This window comes from Epinephelus fuscoguttatus, linkage group LG12 (genome assembly GCF_011397635.1).
Source record: "Epinephelus fuscoguttatus linkage group LG12, E.fuscoguttatus.final_Chr_v1".
NCBI lineage: Eukaryota > Metazoa > Chordata > Actinopteri > Perciformes > Serranidae > Epinephelus > Epinephelus fuscoguttatus.
In genome coordinates, this window is record NC_064763.1 from 8,062,248 (window position 1) to 8,085,739 (window position 23,492).

The window sequence follows — 23,492 nt, forward strand, 5'->3', positions numbered from 1 at the left end:
TTAAAGTTACGATACTAGTTTTTTTTTTAAATCAACAAGGAGGTGAAACTGTGATGGACTGCCTTGGTAAAAGCTGAGCCGTGCACGCTCATCTCACTAAAGCAGGAGAAAAAGAACTTTGCCATGTATTCATTTATGGGTCAGAAAAGAATTCATGAAGTCTGCTGGGAAACAGTTTGTGACAGCCCCTTAAACTTTCTTTGAAATGAGCTCATTACAGGCCTGCAGTTCCAGGAAGCCATCAGTTTTTCAGTCCTCCATTTTTCTGTTAATTTTAAGACTTACATGATCGGGCTGGACAGAATGGCATTTTTGGGCTCTGGAGCTTTGGTTGTAATCAACAGTGAATATTCTATGATTTGAACATGTTAGGGGGTGATCACACAGAAATGAGACGCTAGAGACGTGGACGCTTCAAAGACGCTTGAAACACTGGAAGCCCTTAATCAATGCGTGCTAGCTACTGGCGTCTGACGCTCAAAAAGCGTCTATGCGCGTCTAAAAAGAAGGGTCTACAAAAAATGCGCTTCTAGAAAGACGCCGGAAAAACGCCTGTCTAAAAAGACGCTTGAACGCCAGTCAGATGCGCCATATCATAGGAAAACAATGATTTTACTGACGTCGTGTTTCTAGTGTTTCATCTTGTTGTGATTGCTCCCTTATATGTACTTTTTTGTGCATGTGATAATAACAGCTTGTGACTCTTGTTGTTTTTGCTTGTTTCTTATTGTGAATAAATTATAGAGCTACATTAATGGTCGTAATAATAGGCTCTAAATCTTAGACAATGCCTGACAAAACGCTGTGAAACAAAAGTGGAGAGCATGGAGCAAGGAGGGGCTAAGCAAGTGGATATGCTGCATGCAGGAAGGCTGTGTCTGACTCAGAATTATGTTAGTCTAATTAGATTTGGCTGTTCAATATGAATATTTGACCATTTGTTCCTTTTTTTCCCCATACAAGAGTTTGAGAGCTTGGGTTGGGTGAACAGGGTTCAGCAAGATGTTCCATGTCAGTGACATGTACATAGTGCACTGAACAAGCTAACTATGGTAACAACAGATCTGAAATGTGCAGCAACATTTTTTGCTGACACTACATATCAAACAAAAGCCAGAGAAAGTATTGTTTTAAGGTGTTGTAGACTGTAAATTCATCACTTCTAAGCAGAAGGCAGATAACGCTATCTGGGAGCGTGACGGGGAAAAGCCTCTCCTCCTCTGAGCAGCTCCCTCTGTGTCCACAGCTGCCAGTACCAAAGAGCAGTGTGAAAGTAAGGAGGGCTCACTCTGCAACTAAATCTGGGGACTGAAACACCCCCAGTGGTGAACTGTACACTAAGTGACAAAAGGAAAAAACAAACAAACAAACAAAAAAGCTCAACTTGAAGGACTCTCAATTTACTTAGGGGTGTCCAGCTGAGGATTCAAATCTTCAACTTTTAGGTGGCAGCACTTACACGCACTTCTACAATGAAATTAGATTTTACTGACTTTAAAAGTAAAAACAAAACAAAAAAAATCCAACAACACGCCTAACCAACAAGTCTAAATCTGTATTTACCCTTCAGGCAATTGAACAGGACAGTAATGAAAATCCTACATTCCAAATAGTGAATTTGCAAACCCAAATGCTTGTTTTTACCCAGGAGGTTGATTATTCCTTCATTGTATGCTGCAAACAGTCGGATCGCATCTTTGAACAGAAGCATGAACGCTGCGTTGATCACACCGTTTGTCAGTTCATTGGCATTGACCTGGAAGAGAGGTGGAGGTGTTGAACAAAATCAGTTTGAGGTTCGTCTGAGAGGACCATTTTGAAAACCCACAGAAATGTGTCAGTTCTAGATGCCGACCAGTGCAGCCACCCCTGAGCACTCACATTGAAATCAAGTAAAACATCCATCTGATTCTGGATGATAGGGATGGTCTTGAGGAGTTTCTCTGTGTTCATGGTTCTCATCACTCCATCAGACCTGTGGAAAGAAAAGAGAAGATAAGAAAATGCTCTAATCTAATATGGATCTCTTTGAGATCTTTGAGCACGCTGGCACTGATGGAATTGGGCTCTCTAGAGTTAATTGTTCATTACTCATTATTTGATAATTCTGCACTGTAAATCAACATGGCTGATCCCTATGATCTCGCAGTCATTGACTCAACACAACATGTACAATTTCAGTGAATACACCTCTCTCACCACAAGAACATCAACATCGAGCTTTGTGGCTCAGGTACAAGTCAACACCAGCACCGCAGTCTGTCAGTAAAAGTGAAAGTTCCTTACCCTCTTTTCACTTTAGTGAAGTCGAAAGCAACTTGTCTGTAGGACACGGCCTTCTCATTCAGGTAGCGGCTGTACCTCCTTATGAACGTTGACATATCATAGCCTAGATTACAAACACAAGTGAGGGGGTCATGATGAATGTCATGATACGGATGGATATTGGCTAAGTATTCAAAGACCTATTGCTGAACAATGTGCACAGTGTTGATTAATATACCTTGTAAGCCACTTTTGTCCAGAAAATTGCTGAGGTTGAATAGTGTGTTCCTTGATGCCAGGTACTGTATAAATCTCTGCAAGAAAAACACCATATGAGGAACTCTGGTTGCAAAACAGGCGTTTACCACAAGTGAGAGTTTTGAAACAGCTAACTGTTGTGCAATGAACAGCTTTGTTTGTGGGCATGTAGCGTGCACTAGGGGTGGAAATCCCAGAGTAGCTCACAATACAATATTAACACAATACATTGTCCACAATAACGATGGTATCACAAAATAGCTATTGTGGGGACACCTGCTACATTCCAAAGTTATCATCTACGATACATCATGATGTTGATGTTGAGAAATAAATACCCCTAAAAAGGCAAAAATCAGGTATTGTGTATTTAGTCACTGAATTGCAGTGTTAGTCTCACAGAATTTGACAACTGAGATGAAACAATGCACAATAAAAAAAAAAAAAAAAAAAAAAAGAGTCTTAGGTTAGTGCCTCTTTAACACAAGGTCGCAAAACACAATCACGATTATTATGGTCAATACGGAGATCACAATCATTGACTTTGGAAACATCATGCATTCACTGAACTTTTTTAACAGTGAATCTTCTTGAACCTTAAATATAATTCATCTATGGTCGCCTCATTGACCATAATTCTTCCTGTAACAGTTAAGGCACTCAAATACTGGCTTACTGTCAAGAAAAAATGAACAACAATAATGTCAGTAATTCTCCATTATAAGACTCTGATATCTTGATAATTCCTGAACTGCAGCTACACAGGGCAGGCACAACGGGCTGACTAAAATGCACACACGAGGGCACATTGTTGCGGGGCTCAAGCACTTTGACCATTATGCTTTAATTCTGCATTCTCTACGATGCACAGTATCAGCAGTACCTGCTGCGATTAACTCTAAAGCTTCAGTTATTACTTTGGTATGGTCCAAATCTGCAGTGGGAGACTGCCTGAAAGCTGTGGAGAGAAGGATTCACCTTCCACTTTGTTTTTGTCTCATTCTGCTAATCAACACATTTGGGTGATGCCTTTGTAAATGAAATTTTAGCATCCATCCTGAGAGCTCTGCCTTTTAACATTATGAGAGCTCAACAGGTTGCACCTGCAGCAGTCACAACGGCAGCAGGTTATTTTTAGCAATGAAGTCACTAGAGGGTCTGATCAGTCCTTAATTCTAGCAAGGAAGTCGCCAAGTTTGCAAAACTGAGTGTACCGCTGTAAAGAAAAGAATGTACTGTAGCTGATCCTGTTTTTTGTCCCAGCTGTGTTTTAAAAGCCAAAGTGGGCCCAATCTTTTGACTTATGCCTCCCTCATTTGTTTTCCCCTGCTTGAGTTAGTTACTTAACCTACGGTACCTGTTACCGTTACCCTAATTTATTTGATATACGACCCCAGCAAGAGTCATTCAGAAGTGACTCTAGGAAGTCGAATTGGTAGAAAACTCCATTATGACGGCCTGCATGTTTTAAGAAATACCAATTTTTGCAAATTGAATTGAGTTTGAAAGTGACAATATTTTGTCCCACCCCGAATGTGCACGAATAAGAGATGATAACAAGCCACATCATATCCTGTGGATAAAACAGTTGTTACTTTAAGTCCTGACCTCATTGCCGTAAACCATCAGATGGTGTGTGGCGGTGAGGGACTTGAAGACAACCACCCAGCTGGTGTTGGTGGTCCTCTCAAACAGTGTGTCAGCCAGCTGAGGGATGTTCACATTCATCTCATTTGTGCACTGAATCAAGTCTGAGGGAGAGACAGAGAGAAAAGGAATGGAGGGAGGGATCAATGTACAGCACCTCAGAAGCACAAGTTTGCTGTTGAGTGAAAGCAGATATTTTTCTCTGTGTAGCGTCCTTGTTTTCTTTTATCTGTTTCTTTCATAACACCATGCTGATGACCACAATCAATAAAATACTGAGGGGGCAATGGAATGCTGGTGAGTCAAAGTTCAGGTAAACAGACTTTCAGAGCAAACATTTCTAAAAATCCATGGAACAGGAATATGTTACACACTTTATTTAAGTGAAAGGTATCATCATCTTAACCTCTTATCAGTTGCTTGTTATTTGTGAAAACACAACACCTCAAATTTAATAAATCAGAAAATATGGATGAGCTCAATTTCACTTAAATCAGACATTTAGAGGTGGTAATAACAATAGTGACAACTTCTTGTAGCACTGGGAAATGAGGCTTTATTTCGGAAAATTGGACTACAATGTTTTCACTGTGTCTCCGTGCTATCCTGAAAAAACATCAGTGGGCATGCCTCCGATTTGTCTACGGACAGGGTATACATCCTCAGCATGGCTGCCATGGCAGTGCGCCACAACCATCTGGCCTGAAGTGAAAGCAAATGCACTACTTCCTGGTTGCTCTTTCCATCAAAGCCATGGGACTGATCAGTGGTGCCAGAACACATCAGAGCGCCCATATATCTTCACACACACAGCCCTCTCTTAAAGGAATACTTTGCTGATTTTCAACCAGCTTTGTATCATAACAACATAAGCAGTATGTGTAAATGACCAGTAGTAAAGTTCCCTCCAGCTTACCAGCGCCCAGATCTCCCTGCTCATCTCCCAGTTCGAATCATCATATTTTCTCTGGCTATAGGGCTGGGGCTAGGGCTCAAACTACAGATTGTACTTTTGCATTTTCTTATGCCCACCACCACAAGATGGTATAGATGTGGATTAAGAGAGATCTCTCTCTCAGCAAACCAAACTGTGAAACTGTGCTGTGCTGATCAAATATAAACCAAGATTTGCCTATTTCTTCTTCAAATGTTTCCAGAAACATATTTTACTTTAATGTTTAACAGTAATTCGAGATTGTTAGTTACCAGCCATCCACCATATTGTTTCCTGTGTCATAATACACAAGCTCGCATTACATCACCCACTAGTGGGAACGTTTATTGGTCCAGTGTGGCCCAGTGCATTCTAGTAGTTGTAGGTTTTTTACCTCTTGAGCAAAAGAAAAGGCCACAACCCTTTTCCTCTGTTTTTTTTTTTTTTCTGGTCATGTAGCACCAATTTCAAAAGTATTTGCATCTTTCTACTGCATAGACAGCCCTGTTGTGCGAAGACCATCTTTCCAGCAGTAGAATTCTTCTACTACCTGCACATTTTGCACTCAAACTTATTAATAACCTATGATGCCACAATATTTGATCTTTTGCAGTAAGGGGTAAGAGTATATACTTGAAGTAAGAAATATGTGCTTGCTCAAAAACCTAATGGCTCCTTCATTGAAAAATATCTACTATGTGGATACATCACCATTCATTCATCTCAGCCTTTGGGTTTTTCTAAACTGTGACATCCCTAGAGATCCCACTAAGCCGAAAATGACTGTGAGTTAGGTGAGAATGGACGTAGATGGCGGAAAACAGGAGGATAAGGAGCTCAATTGACTGCTGTGTTCATATGTCAACTAAACAGAAACAAGACGCATTCTTCTACAATAAAGCCAAACTTGTACTGCATCTGAAAAATCCTGAGCAGTAAACCCTGACAGTCACTAAACAACGTCATCTGATTTTTAGAGTCCCAGAACATGTAATCAGGTGTCAAATTTTGATGAGGTGCCAATGGAATTTATTTATTTTGTCCTCTTCTAGAAAATCACGTGACAGACTAACTGTTGACAATGATCCCAGCTATCCAATATTCATACCCATCAGATGCCAAAAAAGAGGCTTGGCAGGCAACGTAAATAAATATTTAAGTGAATTTTATATTTGAAGAGAGATGAATGATCCTCTCCAGGCCCTACTGATTCCTCAAGATGTGAAATAAAAAGCAACACTCACAAGCTCTAGTTTATAATCCCACTGCATGTTTCTAATTGTGTTTTTACTGGATGTGGTATTACTGGAGATCAAAATTAAATCTGAAATGAGTTCAGGCTCAAACAGGGCACCAAAATGAACTATGGATAACAGTGAGGTTTTTAATTCACACCAAATAACTGTCACAACCTCAGCAGAAATCTTTCCAACCATCTCACTCAACAGAGCCACATCAATGAAATGACAGAAATAGCTTGTTTAAGTTAATAGCTAATGTTAACTGTTGTGTAAGAGGTGGCAGTGCTACCCATTGAGGCCTATTTACATGGGTGGTCTATGAATCCTCCTCAGTGTTTGTCGAAAGCCACACAAAAGGATTTTTGCTTTTTACATACACAATAGGCCACCCATGTGACAACAAAGGCCTTTTCAGACGCAACTGAATCGGCTGTGGGGAGTACAAGCTCACCACCAACTTTCTCCACTGGTATTCCTGAAGTTTGTTTTGTAGAAGCACAAATCATAAATACCTGCACTTCTTGCTCATCAGATACACACGTTATAATACTCTAAAACAGTAGTTCTCAACTAAGGGTCCAGGGACCCGCAGGGGTCTTTGAGGGAGTTCCAGGGGACTCCAGAAATTGGGGAACAGTTTATTTTTGCTACTTAATTCACTCTAGAAGTGAGCCCAGAGTAACAGTCATAAGAGCCACTATTTTTCTATAGGTTTCACCTCCTCCATGGTTATCTCCTCAACTGTAGTTTACAACTATAGAATTCTGGTCTTAATCATATCTAACAACCACAATCTTTTCAGATAGAAGTCCCTGAAGCAAGATCTTATCAAACAGGGACCCATAACCTAATGTTTATCAATTCAGGGGTCCTTGACACAGAAAAGGTTGGGAACCACTGCTCTAATACACTTCTGACTGAAAACACTGAACTCATCATGCACAGATAAACTGAAATGAGAGTTTCAACTGGAAAAGTCTTCTTTTGTACAGAGAGACAAGGTCACATTATATTCCCCTGGTTTCTTGTCCTATTCCTGTATGCAGCTGACCTTCTGTTGTAAGTGTTTGGTCTCACACATGCTGATTTTCATTCCATGGTTGTGCATATCAGGGCCTATATAGCATGTCAGTATTCTAATGTTAGCATTCAAGGCTGGGAAGCTGCAGCTTAGACTGATCAAAGTTGAGCTCATTCTGACAATGCAGTGCAAAGCCTGACAAGCAGAGTCTGAGGTGTCCTTAAGTGGCTGATGTACAGAGGACATACCCTTTGGATTAGATAAAAACATGACCTTTACTCACAGGCTCTGAAAGTGACACGCTACAGTGCATTTTAAAATTATTTGAATTTTAAAAAACGGACGGAAATGGATGAAGAAATGGCTATTGAGGTCACTTAAAACAATTTATGGTAAGTCGGTTATCAAAAATAGCAACTGTCCCTTGTAACATGTGAACAGAATATCAATTCACAGTATGTCTGTACATGAGAACTTGGCCTATAAATAATAGGCTATATCACGATACACAATACCTATCTCTATCCTATATTTTTAAATCTCCTCTAAACTACTGTAAACTACTAAAATACTTAATTAACTACAGTTACAATTAAGTTAAATTAAGTAGCTACTATCATATAATAAAGTTGAATAAAGTACTGCTATATAGTTTAGTTTATTTATTTGCACATATATGTGTATGGCAAAGACAGAAGAAACACCAAAAAACAGCTTATGGAAAACCCTCCCCTACTAAATAACAATAATCATACATAAAAAGAAAAGATAAAAACAAAGATTGCATGCAACACACCTTGCCTGCTTACACACTAAAATGCAGGCGAGAGTGGTATGGTTGGATGGGGGAGTGTATGTGTGACGAATCATGCTTGAGTCTTTGTTTCCCCTTTTTGTGTCTGTGAGATGGGAATCAAAATGTCACATACTGGTGGCTTAAAAGAACTGACATGAGACTTTAGGCTGTATGTTAGCGATGTAATCAGTTTTTACATAGCACGTGGAACAAGCCGCAATACATCCAGTATAATTAATATATCGCTGACCCCTGATGAGGACATGAGGGATAAGGCTGCATCCAAACAAGAAATGCATAATGAGTAATAAAGGTTGTTCAGTGCTACAAAGAAGAAGCCATGACGTGACCTCAGACATTTCTATTAAGCTTTGTTAGAGTTCCAACACTGCTGCTTAAATCTTAAACATAACAGCATGTAATATATGTGAAACTAAGTTCAACAAGCTGCTCAACTCCAGTTCATCAGAAATCTGTGGTTTTATAGTATGCATGAATGACATGATATGGCTTGAAATATGTTTCTGTTGTTGTTCTGCTGAACAAGTTCAAAAAGAGTTACCTCCTCAAAAGGAAGAACTCTGCCTTGCATCAGTGATTGTGGTTTGAGACCAGTGGCTTGATTCTTCCACTGCTGTCTCCATCTCTCATAACTGCCTCTGCTGCTAAATGTCGCTGACTGGGTTGAGCTACCTTGTGGTATTCTGAGAATGTGTCAAAGTAACTGTTTGTGAAGTGGCCATTGTGTGCGTTTTGTTTTTTCAAACACCACTGACTTCCTTAAAATGTAACTAAAAGAGAACTGAAATTGTTAAAAGCCGAAGCAAATACACTCTCTTGGAAGGCTGCTTTTCTAAAAATCATCATCCTTGCGCAATTATTTCCAAAGTCGACATTAACACAGCTCTTGGCAAATACTACTTTTTAAAAGTCTTCTGTCAGCAAAATTCCTGAGACACAGAGTGCCATATAAGACAAAAAGAACTTTATTTCCTGCTCTCTTTCATATGCTGGCTAGGCCACTATAAGCACACATTAAAATGTCATTATATGCTCTGTAACAAGAAGCTTATAGAACCCACACATAATCTGTGGGCTGGAATGGCCTGCATACAGTTTAGCTGGCCAGCAGACTCATTCTTGCTGTTAAAATTTTCATCAGTTATCATTTCACTAATACTATATCCAGACATATTGGAGATTCATGAACTTCCTGAATTTACTGTAACTACAAAGGTAGTGTGATCAAAGTATGAACTTTTAACTAGAAAAAAACACTAGAGGGGAAAGAGGAATAGAAATGACATTTGTTTGCAAGTTGCACCCTGATGATATAGTTCTCCACAGAGAGGATGGTAGTACATATGGTATCTTGGTGACCTCTTTTTTTTTTTAAGCTCTGCCAACTCTGCCATCTCAGAGATCGCTCAACTGATTCTGGCCGCAATGTCAACACATGAAAGGTCAAGAAAATGTGACCTATAACAGGAAGTCAATATAAAACGAGGCAGCTGGTAGAACTCAGACAAGAGCTTAGTTATAGGCTGCAGGGTTCTAAGGATTTTGGGAAGGTTTGTGTCCATGAAGATTTTCCAAAAGGAGTAGCATGACAGGGTGGTGGATATAAGAAGCTCAGTTAGGATGGCTGCATAATCAGATGAAACTGACTGACAGTCCTCTGAGAAAGGAAGTGATGAGTAAACTCTTTCGCAAAGAGGATACAGGCGGTAAGTGCTACAGTGCAATGGGCTTGCAGTAATCGCAGGGTAAATGAACACACTTGAAAAACACTTCTTTTTGTTTCAGCACTTCTATTTGAGACAACTGTTTTATAAATGATCAAATATCCATTTGAGACAACCGTTTTATAAATTATCAAATATCCATTAGAGGGTCAAAGATGGCTGGAGCTGATCCCAGCTGACATTGGGCGACAGGGGGGGTTCCTCCCCGGACAAGTCGCCGGTCAATCACAGGGCTGACGCAGAAATGGACAATCACTAACGCCCACATTCACTCCTATGGCCTGTTTAATCACCAGTTAACCTAATCTGCATGTTTTTGGACTATGGGATGAAATCATAGCATCTGGAGAATACCCCCAAAGACACAGGGAGAACATGCAAACCTTACAGAGAAGGCTCTCAGCTTGTGAAATGTCTTTTACTGACTCAACAAAGCCACAAAAGTTGTATTTCACATGAAACTGTATTCAGTTTAGACTTTAATCTGAATAAATTAAGTCAATGAATAAAGATGAGCCAATAACAGAGACAACGAATTACTGGCCATTCTACAATCATCCTTTCTATCCTGCTACAATTACTTCTTTCAAGGTTTGCTGTAAAAATTTAGACATGTGGCCTTTGTGCAGATAAGTTATTATAAATTATTAGCATATTATTATTATTATAATATCATATATTAACTATGTCAGAAACCGTTTCAAAAATACGCCAAAGAAAATATCTAATGGGATTTGACAAAAGGGGCTAACAGGCTACCTACCAGTAAGTACATTAATATGCACTCTACTTTTCCACTATTGTTCTGAATATGACAATATTCTGAATTCTGTCTGGATTTTCTGAATTAGGCCTCAGGATAAGATAATGATTATTGTAACCAATTTCTTTTAATTTCTCATGCAGATTACCATATGAAGTAATTAAACAGACAGCTTTGCTACTTACTTAATTTTATGACTGTTTCAATATACAATACAGCTGTTTCTTTACGGGGGCATTACGTGACCAGGCATCAATCCACATCAGCCACAGGTGCTTTCCCATGTGCATTTGTTTTCCATCTACATCATTAGCAGCCATAAGCTTAAAGGAGACTATGTTTATCGTTGAGAGGAAATGACTCTTTTTCCTGACATTAGTTCTTTCTTTCTTTTTTTGTCCTTCATTGATAAGACAGCTATAAAGAGACAGGAAAGGTGGAAGAGAGGTGGATGATATGTAGCAAAGGGCCACTGGTTGGAATCAAACCCAAGCCACTGCAAAGGACTATGGGGCGTACACTATACCAGGTAAGCTAGAGGTCGCCCCTTTCACGTATTGTAAGTGTATGTGGAGGCAGACGTGTAAGCTGGAGGCAGACGGATTACCGCAAGGCAAAGAATCATGGAGAAAAGCACAAAAATTAAAAAAATAACAATTAATAAAACAAAATTACCATGTTTTTAGATGTGGTCATGTATGAAAAGACTCAAAATGAACACTGTTGTGCAGGTCACTTGATTACTATAAGCAAATTATTTAAAAAGCATTTGTATAGGAATGATTCTGTCCCAAGCTTTTTGATACATATAAGCTGTTAACGATCACTATATGCAGTTTCCACTGTATAGTCTAGGTAAACTATTTTCCAGCTTCAAGAGGTACTTCATGTGTTAAGAAACAGCTGCATTTCTGAGTCAGCTGTGAAGTTTAATTATGCAGAACAGTAGCCAGATTATAATTATTAACATTATAAAACCTTGATACCGTCATTTTTTGTGATCTTTAACTCTAGAGGTGAAACCAAACAGCAGAAGTTAAACTGTCATTTAAGATGATATAAATCTATCTATTATTGCATGAATTGGTTAGTAACTACCAAATAACATATTATCAGTCACATCTAAAAGATTTTGTTGTGTCTCAATTGCATCTGTTAAATAAGAGGCTTCATTCACCAGAGCCCACAACACATCAAACAGACTCTGTTCAAAAAGATTGCTCTACCAGCAGTTTAGTTTTTTATGTTTAAGGTTACAATAAAAAATATACAAACCACCAGAAAGAGAACCTATACAAGGACCGACTGACTTTTAATTAGTGATCTGTACAAATAGCTGATTTAAGACACAGCTGTCAGAACTTTAATTTAAGCTTCTACTTGAGCAGCTTTGGTAAATGTGTGTACTTCCTTTCTGGATAACGCCCAAGTAATTCTCAATTAGATGCATCTCAGTTTGGAAATCCTGTGGACTTTAAAGATAACATGATTATAACATGTCTGGGGTGTTGAGGGCATTCCAGTGGTCAAGTGTGGTTGCTGGTATCATGCGTGCTTGTAATCAGCAGCGTAATTGCCAGGAAATGCATCAAATGTATGCCAGCCAATCTCACATTTGATCAGCTCAGCTTCCCTGTGCTCTGGAGAGGGGCTGGGTTATGTAATGACTTCCTTTTGGCTGTTTACCCTTAGCAATCTAAGGTTTGCTTTAGGAACTAGAGGAACACTTCCTGCTTCAGGAAATGTCTATCCTTATGATCCAGTTTCTCTGAACATGATGTGGGCTAAAGCGCACATGGAGCGCCTGAGACTCGACCCACACCAGTGCAAAATTCAGATACACTGTGTGGCTTCACTGGAGAACTAGCAGAGACAGGCTAGAGCAGGGTGGGAAATGAACTGTTCTGTTTTTTGTTTTGTTTGGCTGGTGAGTGAAGCAAATCTAGCAGCCACTTGCATATTTTACCAGTATTTGGCTTGTAGCTGGAGCCAATTTCCAACCCTAGGCTAGAGGTGTGAACGACAGAGTAAAGGGATTCCTATAAACTGATATCTGCGTATGTATGTAGAATATGTAAGCAACAGGACAAGAGTTTGGTATTGGAAGCATTCTGGTTTCTGAATGTATGTGCAGATAATCTATTATTAAGATAAGCCAAAATGTTGTATGGACCTGTCTCAATTTGCCAATCAAAATGTATATAATGATCAGCGCACAAAAGGGGAAGTCTTGCCCTGGATATCCACTGGCTATACCAGAACCACCCAAATATTTGCCGTTTCCCCCAGAGGCTAGCCCTCAGACCAATAGCCGATGGTAGGGCTGAACGATATGGACAACATTTCATATCTTGATATTTGAGTCCGAACCATTTTCTGGAAGCCCTCTTTAGTGACTGAATACATGGGAATCATGTGTAGCAATATGGTATGTTATAGCGTTTGTAATGTCTTTGTGCCTGCTGGACGTCGATTGGTATGGCATTATGCTATTGAATGCATCGGCAATCCAACCTTGCTTGGGCTTGACACAGGAGGCCCCAGATGTCCCCGCCGTGTCTTTTATTGCAAGGCACTGTTCATACAGTACTCGGTAGTGTTGTCACGGTACCAAAATTGGGACCCACGGTACAATACCAGTGAAAGTATCATGGTTCTGAGTAGTACCACGATAACACAACAAAAATTAGGCAGATGTGCCTTCTGTCATTTATAAAAAAAATAAATCACTTTTCTATTATACATTAATGATATTTCAATGGAATATCAATTACTTGTTGACTTATTCATACTTCAAAAACAGCATCAATAAGTGATTAACATAAGGGGGATCAAAATAAAATAAATTAATAAAATAAAAATCAACCAGCTACCCTCCTCCCCTGACAAGTAAAGAACAGTCCCTAAAGTGCGGTGAGGTTTATGGAAATGTAAACGGCTCGTTTCTCCTCTGACACGTCACATACCTGTGTGCCGCCACGGCTCGGCTGTTCAGGTACTACTGGGCAGTCATGACACCAACTTATTCACCTGGAGCCGGGCTTCTTGGTCGCCGGTACCCTCGCGTCATCAGGCTCTTCACGTATGGTGAAACGCTGGTAAACCGCGTTATCTTGTGGCGGCCCCCCGTGCCGCAGATCCCCGTTCAACCCACAACTGGTAGGATTCGCCTTTCGTTTCTGCTGCTGGTTGAAATCTGTACTCACACAGTGTGCTGAATGATTTATTTTGCTCGAACAAAACTATTTTTAGTCGCAAATGTGTTGTGTGCACTAGCAAGTTGCTAGCAGCAGCACGTCTCCCTCGCTCAAGGGGATGTTTGTGATTGGCTGGCTTTGCCGTCGATCCAAGGCAAGCAGTAAATGAGGTTTGTGATTGGCTAGCCTTAGCTGTACATTTAGGGCAAGCGTAAAAAGGATGTTTGTGATTGGCTGAGCTGTACATGCTGGTCAAACTAGGGAAACTCATGGGGAAATTATATCGTCAATATCGTTGCCTTTTGGGATATTAATATCTAGCATGTTCATATCTCGGTATAGATACGATAACGATATATCGTTCAGCCCTGGCCGATGGGTTCGGAGATTGCCTATAATCTGCTTTACAGACAGGCAGTGACAGAGTACTTGCTAGTTATTATTTTGGGGTGAAGCATTCTGTGTCGAGAAACACAGAGAAAAAAAATCAGGTAACAAACAGGTGTCACATTTTGACAAAGAATTCTCCACTAAACTGTAAGCTCTGGTGGGCTACAGGAGCAAACACATCATGATGGCTAGGTTGAGTCGTGCTATTGAATCTCACAGGCCTTTCACAGTCACAGCGAGCTCCATTCAGCTCAGCTGGTGGACGGGGCGTCAGCACTCTTTTTAAGAGTCGTCACTTGATGCCACTGCAGTCACATGCTCCCTGTGCAGCATTGCATTCAGCATGGAGAGGGTAAAGCTATGGGGCAGGGCCTCTGGGAGGGTGAAAAGGTACTTTAGTGTGCATGCAATTATGGTTTAGACAAAGTCTGAACACGTAGCCAAGACTGAGGTCTCATGGAGTACAAAGTCAGGAGGAAAGACAATGGCCACCACCTTCATATCTGCTGGGAGGCCTTAAGACTGGGGAGAACTAAGGAGGTGAAACATCTTCATTGCAGAGCACTGTTATCAAACACCATCTTGTTCTTTAATGATTTGCCTAATACTGGGATTTAACACATCTACCCTCTTCCACATTTTGAACAGTCCCAACTCCTCAATTAAACCTGTCTTTATTCTCCAGAACACACTGTCAAAATGCAATTCTGTAAGACCTTTAAATCCTCTGCTTAAACATTTTATATGACTAAAACTCTTCCAGAAACTAAGTTTACATCAACAATTTCTGCAAATCAGTAAACCCAGACTCCTATATTAAGTAGTTTTACAGAACAACAATGTTTGACCATAGTCAGCCATGTAAACTTGCCTTACAGGCCATGCAATTCCAGTGGGCAAGAGTTAAATGGTGCCAACAGAGAAACCAGATGAAACCAAAACCACAATCCAGCCATCAAACTCAAAACAGGTGAGACATGAATGAGATCTTTCAAAGCTCCACAGTTTCATTCCATACAGATTTGCATGTAAGCCAAGGGTGTGGGTGAGGCTGTCAGAACATAAAGGCCTTGCTCAGTAACCTCGTAGACTACAAACTGTAGCAAACAGTAAACCAATGGATTGACCAAAGGTGGAAGAGGAGAGGCTTTCTCAACACTGCGTGCTTTAAACTATGAACTGTATAAAAATGCTGGGAGTAGCCACCATGACATCACCCACTGGTTTGTGGACTTCACTTGGTTTTGAAGCCTTGAGTGTGGCATCTTAACTGTTGACATCTCGTTTTCTTGGTGGAGCTGGAGAGGAGCATGAGTGGATATGACTCCCCATTTCCACCAAGCACTTTCAGTATGGTACCTTTGGGACCAAAAGTAACCCTTTAGACATGGTACCTAGTCCCGAGGTCCGTTTAGCGTTTCCACCGCAAACAGTACTCTTAAATGTGGGTGGGGTTGTTGTTACTCACTGTTCTGTCCAGCTGTTGCAGTATTTCCTTTTCATCTGTGACATTGTTTATCATCCACAAAACGAGGTTGCACAAAGGCAAAAAAGGCAAAAAAGAACAGATTAGAGTGAGTCTGAGATAGGATATATTTAAAAATAGCAGGTTTGTGTATTCAGTCCTTCTCAGGCAAGTGCAGGGGTTTACAAGAATGATGCTCCGCAAAGTTTTTTTCCCCTCAAAATGAGTGTTTGAATATACATAGTTCACATTATCTGGTCGAAATTAGCATATATTTTTAAACACTTGAAGATCCACTCATTACTAAAAGTGTATGTCATCCAAGAGAGACAATAAAAACTAATGGAATGGTCAAAGTTGTCACAGTAAAAATTAAGGTGTGCTGATGGATTCATGTTGTCAACTCATGCATTGAGAAACATTACAAGGAAACATTACACCTTAAAATTTGCTGGCAGACATCCCAGTGAATTAAGTTTTATTTTTCTCAAAATACAGCTGCCGCGAAAGGCAGCAAATCTTCCTGTATTTTACAGTTATAATTTACTATGTAAAATTTGCCACAGTATGAACAGTGGTTACATGAGCCTCAAAACCAGCCACAACTTAGCCCTGAGCAAGAGTGACTGTCCTCTATTGACCAATCAACAGATTGCAGTGTCTCTAGCACCACCTTTTAGTACCAGATCTGTGTGCTAGATAGGGCTGCCACTAACGATTATTTTCATTGTCGACTAATCTGTCGATTATTTCTTCGATTAGTTGACTAATCGTCTCATCGAAAAATGTGTTAAAATGTTGAAAAATGTCGGTCTGTCTTGCCCAAACCCCAAAATTACGTCATCTAATGTCTTGCTTCATACTCACGCCAAAGGGTTTTAGTTCACTGTCACGGGAGAATGTGTAAAGCTGCCAATATCTGAACATAAGAAGCTGCAGTAAGAGTATTTTGGGGTACTTTTATAGTACTTTTCTATGAAAAATCACTCAAACCGATTAGTCGACTACTAAAATAGTCACCGATTATTTTAATAATCGATTAGTCATCAATTAGTCGACTAATTGTGGCAGCCCTAGTGCTAGATATCCCAACAGAGGGTTGACCAAAAATGCGGAGGGTATAAACTGTTCCACTGGTACCATCCACAACTTTTTACAGTGGAAACGGAAAAATGCATACTAAACTGAACCATAACGCATTGCTTGGTGGAAATGGGGCTAAAGACTGTTGTGACAGCAACAGACAGCCTGTCACTCGTGGAGGGCATGACCGTACTCATAAGAAACTTTAAGCCTTTACAAATTTTAATAGGTGAGTTACATAAAATGCACCCCCTGTACAGTTATCATACTAGGAAAATCTTAAAATCAATTCTAAAACGCACAGGTAGCCAATGGAGGGAAGCCAGGATTGGGGTGATGTGATATGCCGTCTGTTAAAACCAGTCAGAAGCCTAGCTGCTGCGTTCTGGACCAGTTGGAGGCGGGAGAGTGATTTATGGTTTATGCCAGAGAGGAGTGACTTACAGTAATCGAGTCTGGAGAAGATGAATGTGTGGATTATTTTTTCTAAGTCAGAATGTGGGCGCATGGGTTGGATTTTGGAGATAGTTCTTAACTGATGGAAGCAGGACTGGACAACTTTATTGATATGAGGTTGGAAGTTGAGGTCTGGATCGAATATTACTCCTAAGTTTCTGGCTGCGGATTTGACGTTAACGGACAGGGGACCAAGGCTATTTTCAATGGGACTGGTGGAGGTTGGCGGAGTGAACAGTATGATTTCGGATTTGGATTTACTGAGTTGAAGAAAGTTTTGGGCCATCCAACAGTTGATATCATTGAGACAATCTAACACAGCAGCTAGGCTTCTTGGGTCACCCGGTCTCAGCGGGAGGTATATCTGTGTATCGTCCGCATAGCAATGGAAAGACACGTTGTGGCGGCTGATGATCTGACCGAGCGAAAGCATATAAATAGAAAATAAAATTGGCCCTAAAATTGAACCTTGCGGTACACCACAGGTAATCTGAGTTTTCGAGGATGTGTAATTACCTATGGTGACCACAAAAGTTCTATCTAAGAGGTAGGAATAAAACCAGCTAAGTGCAGGAAAAGTATTTATAGAGACCTAGAAGGACTGTTTTTGTACCAGGCTGTAAACATGTTTATTTCTGTGGTAAAGTTGAGCACTTCAACATGGGGATCTATGGGGTTTGACTTGGAGCCAGCCTCAAGAGGCCATTAGAGGAACTACAGTTTTTGGCACTTCTGTGTTGGCTTCATTTTTCAGCCCAAGAGGTTGCAGTCAGGTGTGTGCAGTAGTGTTTCTAGGATTTGAGGACATTTGGAGCTGAATTCAGACCTTGGTAGAGTGGTCAGGGAGATCCTCCCCTGGCACTTTTTCTGATAAACAAACTCTACTTTGATGCTTTTCTTTATACATTCAGGCACCATGTTTGTAATTGAAGTAAAAAAAAAACCTGGCACCCTAATGGAGACCAGATTTGGCCCATGGGCCGAAAGTTGAGAAACACATTGTCTTTCCCAAGATAAGTTCAGCTAGTCAATGTATGGAATGTTTTTAAACAAAAACAGACTGGTCTAGGTTTCAAACTGTGCCCTTTGTGTTAAGTAGCTGATAATAGTCTCAATCATCAATGTGCTCTTGATGTAATAATGGAAACAAACAACCAGCATGCCAAATATACACATATCGACCACACACATAGCAGAGCTCACTGTTTGCTAAACCATTTGCACCCTGTAACAGGAAGTGGTGAAAATGTCTTGTTGGAGGTGTGTAACCTGTAATAAACCTCCAATCATCGACCTCTTTCATACAAGCAGCCTATTAAGGTATGAAAGATATAAAAGAACTTCTGAGCAAGTGTCACTATTGCAAAACTTTCTTGCTTTCTCTCGAGTAAAAGCAGTCATCACATTACTGCATTGAGCAGAAAGCTTTAGAACACTCAGAGACATTTGCTTATGTGAACCAATCATAATATTCAAAAGGAAGTGGTATACTCTACTTGTATTTCACATCCACCTAAAAGAAATCCCCAACATGAACAAAAGTGCGTGTTCAGTCTTTAACTAACTTTTCTGTTGCAAAAGTAACAAAATACTGCTTACAAATGGCCTACTATTCTGGATGTCTGCCTTGTATGTAATATCCAATTAACTAGGTGGGGAAGCAGGGAGAAATAAAGAAAAAAATTGTGAACAGAGCAGATAAAAAAAACAACCTGTTGCAAGATTGGCGAGTATGTGACCCCAATATCAATTAACACACTGGCACCTGCAGATTCTAAATAATGCACCACAGACCACATGACATATAATCATATGCCTACAAATCCTATGGGAATATCCTCTTGAATCAAGATTTTTGAGGCAGTACCAAAGGTCAACCACACTGCTGACTACATATATTCATTACCTCATGAGAGACCTTTGAGCACTTTAACAGCAGTGTGTAATGAACTTTGCATAACGGCAATTAACACAGACAAAAAACGGATCATTGCCGTGCACTTGGGCTGCCCGCTATTCAACAGCAACTCTCAGGAGAGGAAATACTTGACATTACAAAACTGTTGAGCTACAAAGACCACATGTCTAAAAGTCTGTTCTGTCCTTGAAAAAGCCGGGGTATAAACTGCACTGAACCCACTTGGTGCAAATTTTCCCAGAAGTAATTTCACACTTGCTTTAAACAAAAACGTGGGTAAATAAGCTGAAGTTGGCAGCAGAGGGTGATTTGTTCACCCTTCACTTATTGCTGTCTGGTAAGTGCACAGTCTCTTTTATGTTATGTGACTGAGTTTATCTAGCATGCCAGTGTTAAAGAATGTGAACTGTGGTCCAAGGCAAACTCGATGAAGATGGTGCAAAGGGCCATATCTCACCTGCAACCTAGACAAGAGGAACACAGGAATTGCGGCTAGACACACTGGGGCTATATCTGGCTGGTCAGGAAACTCCAGACACAAGTGCACCCTTCAGACCTCTTTAAATACCTCAAACCTAAGTGAGATTCCTGCTAGGCAGTGGGTCTCTAGATTACCTCAGGGAGAAACTTCAGTTCAGCAGTTCCACGGAGGAGCCACATATCACCTGTTTGTCTGGAATCAGCAAGGTCACTGGGACATGGCCTCATTACTGTATACTACATCAGCTAAAAAGGTGTGGTTATTCAAAAGTCCACATGTTCCAACAAGCACTCACTCCTCACTCAAGCCAGGGCTAAAAATACAAAGTAAAAGGAAGTGGATTCTACACCAAGGGGCTGCCTGCAATATACAATAAACAGTTTGTTACTTAATCAGTTAATATAACAGAAAAATTGACTGTGATGAACCACACTTTATATATTCATAAACTTCTTACAATAGTCATCCTACTGGGATCTTTGCATATGCCACTATTTAAACTATAACCAACTAATGTGATAATATCTAGATATAAATATCTCTGTGTAGGACAGGCATGCCATTTAGAACCTTACACCATGTATCCAATAGACTTACTGAGGGCTGCTATTCAAATAAAACTGCGATGACCAATTTTGCACAGCAGGTACACTGCATGTTGGCTGCTTGTGGACCAAAGTGCTACCAAGTTCTGGTGCCTGGTGTGCCTTTTCGGCAAGGCTAGTAGAAGTAGGCCAAAATGTAAGATAGTCTATCCCTGAAGATAATCAACTATATGAACAAAGATGACAAAGATGAGTAATACACAGTTAGCAAATACCGGAAAGACTACACATTCTACCAGCAATTGGAATGGAGACCCAATGTGCCAAAATGTGAAAATATAATGTGGATTACTTTTTACTCTGTACTCTACTATACTATACAGAGAGGAGCAGCAGATTTGTGCTCAGCTGTCTGAGAGTACTTATTTTTACACTGGAAACAAGATTGATTAGCTGCTCTGACTATTATTAAGCTGAGAGTCCATGGACAGTCCTGATGATACTGGTTCACAAATAGAGGCGATGTAATAAATCTGAAAGATTGTGCAAGTTTTGGCGTACAGTGGGTTAGAAGCAAATGGTACCGGGGAACCAGTCATCAATGCTATTAGAACTGATAAGCTCCAAGTGATCTATGCATGCTGTATGAACTTAGAATAAAAAAAGAAACGGAAATGTATACACATGATCTGTTTGACTTGGAAGCCCCATGCACACAGCATTGTGGAGGTCTGGGAAAAGATACATACTCCAACACAACTGAAAGGTCAGAAACTGCAAAGGCTATGTCAACTGTCTGGCAGTCAAACCTCTCCAAATGCACTATAACAGAATGACTGTCCATCCAGCTGGACAGGTTCCTTTATTAATAACAGTTCAAAACTAAAAACAACCTTATTCTTAAAGATAGTAACAATAGATCTGGCCGTGACCCTGCTGAAAATGTATGTGTTTGTGTGCTCTTAATAAAGTTATATAAGTCCACAACCTCAAAGCCACTTCCTGAAATAAGTACAAAGTCAACAGACACTAGAATTGCTGGCCTAGAATATTCTACTGTGCTTAAAGTGACGCAATTATCATACCATGTACTAAAAACACACAGTCCTAACACAAACACAGCTCACGTATCTGTAGCCTCAGTATGTGCCATTATCAAAACCAACCTAAAAACATACAAAACTTAACTTGTATGCATTCTGTAATGTTGGGAGTGTATAGGATCCAACTTCATTAAGCCAGAGTTACATTGTGAATCACACTACTTCAAAATAAATGTTTTGGAATAGACTGATATCTAATTGCTGTATTTTATGTTTTAGATTAAGACAGTGGGACTTCCTGGCCATTCTTAAGACTGAAATATCACTTTAACGTGAACTGTTTGGAGGAACCGAAGCACCGAATTGAAGTGATACATGACATGTCAGGCTATTATCTCACAGACTTACAAGTTAGCCTTTTCAACTCATTAAGTTAACTTGCTATGGTTACATATTTTGTATTGACATTAACTCACTCTTCAGAGCTAGCTAGCCAACACGGCTTCTTACACGAATTCAACAATTTGGGTATGTGTAATGCTAAAATAAGTAATGTAGCTGTCTAGAGGTTTTGGTTGATAATTTAAAACAAAAATGTTAAAGCGTTACAACGAATTAACGTTAGCATTAACAAGGACTCGAGCTGCTAACACTGTCATTTGCAAACTACTTGTCAGCTACCAAAAGCGGTAAGCCTTGCTACTATTACAAATAAAATTAACTATTTGTATCTATCGAACGTCTGTAGAAACGCGTATTAGTTGTAATAGTAGAGTAACTGTTAGCATAGTTAAGTTAATGTAACGTTAACGCTAGCGTTAAGTTACATGTAGGCCTCATAGCCAAAACACAGCATTCAGATCCTGACGTTAATTCAAAAAAGCTGAGCCGAAATGAAATTACAGCTACAGATATATCGGCAAGCAATAAATACCATACTTACAATCCAAATGTTTCTTTTTTGGCCCCATTATTTCATGCGTGGTCGCCTTGCACACAGTTTTGGAAATCGCCGACCCGGTGACACTGTGCTGAGCGGCGGTTATCCTGTCTGTAATGCTCTGTCCAGACATCCTGTATCGGATCAAATAAACGATCACCGTTACAGAAACGTTTCCAAATCCAGCGGAATAGCCTGGGTTTTGTGGACGGTGTCGATCTTCAAAGGCTCTGTGCCGCCCGACAACACTGGAGACAAGAGAGACAGAGACAGAGACGATACAATGAGACGACGAGAGGCGTTACATTTCGCTTGTAAGCTAGCTGGCTAGCTAACTAATAGGAGATAAAATCCCACACGTTAGTTAAAGACACTGACTGAACCTAAAGTACGAACCAGCTATAAGATCTCAATGACTGTAAGATACGAAACCAGTCTTACAATCGATCCTTCTCGTCTACAGCCTCTTCTCCTCTTCCCGTACAAGTCTTTCTCACATACCGTAGATAGACAGAATAAAAATAGATGTTAGCTACTTCCGGATACAATTTTCCACAATAAAAGCTCCATTGAGGGAAAAAAAATAAAAAGTAAGACAATGAAATACAACCATGATAACCCATTTCAGTGTTAATTTCACACATAAATAGCAGCAAATCCTCGCTTTTAGAGAGTGCCAAAAATAAACCGTCACTATTATTAATAAAATAGTACGTTTATTTATATATGCTTATCTTCACAAACACACACGTGCGATGTCGGCGTGCCGCTGCAAATTCAATCCCAAATAATCTCTCCCTACAAATGAAGCTATGGACTGGTCCCAGGCTTCATTCGTGGTAAAACAAACAAAAGCGGTTTACCACCCATTATTTACACCATCTTTATTTTGTTCTCCAATATACCACTTCCGGACTTGTCAGCGTTAACTGTGTCTAGCTTGATAGGGCTCTCGTTGTCGTTTACTTTGGTTCCCACGCTGAACTCCGTCCAGTATTTCACAGCGCCTCCCCCTGCTGGGTTTAAATCATCGTTTAAATGGACTGAGAGTTTTGAAGGAAAATGGCGGGTCTATTTCCTGGTCAATCCTGACCTCTCATAACATTTGCATATGATGCACCACGTGCAGACAGGTGACAGGCTTCTATTAGGAGGGTTGTCTGACTCCACCTCTGCCCTGCGTTTATCTGAAACTCATAACTAACATGGCTTACGTGTGCCTTTGGCAAGATATTACATATGGGCTAAGTAGATATTGGTCTCAGTGACTTGATTGTTGATTAAGATTGATTTTTTTTTTATCA

General features: G+C 40.1%; 1 protein-coding gene across 12 annotated transcripts in view; it reads right to left on the reverse strand.

Annotated features, from left to right (window-relative positions):
* Positions 1–22,761, reverse strand: part of picalma (phosphatidylinositol binding clathrin assembly protein a) — a 43,466-nt gene extending 20,705 nt beyond the window's left edge. For 11 of the 12 annotated variants that reach the window (XM_049592571.1, XM_049592566.1, XM_049592575.1 and 8 more), the window contains exons 1-7: positions 22,630–22,761; positions 22,192–22,436; positions 4,132–4,274; positions 2,504–2,579; positions 2,287–2,389; positions 1,882–1,975; positions 1,645–1,756 (exon numbers count right to left, since the gene is read on the reverse strand). In XM_049592571.1, the coding sequence (XP_049448528.1) occupies positions 1,645–1,756; positions 1,882–1,975; positions 2,287–2,389; positions 2,504–2,579; positions 4,132–4,274; positions 22,192–22,321 (658 nt within the window). In that variant the 5' untranslated portion in view covers positions 22,322–22,436; positions 22,630–22,761. Of the gene's footprint in view, positions 1–1,644; positions 1,757–1,881; positions 1,976–2,286; positions 2,390–2,503; positions 2,580–4,131; positions 4,275–22,191; positions 22,437–22,584 lie in introns of all 12 variants that reach the window. The other variant, XM_049592573.1, reaches the window with a different exon arrangement.
* Positions 22,762–23,492: the final 731 nt, after the last annotated feature.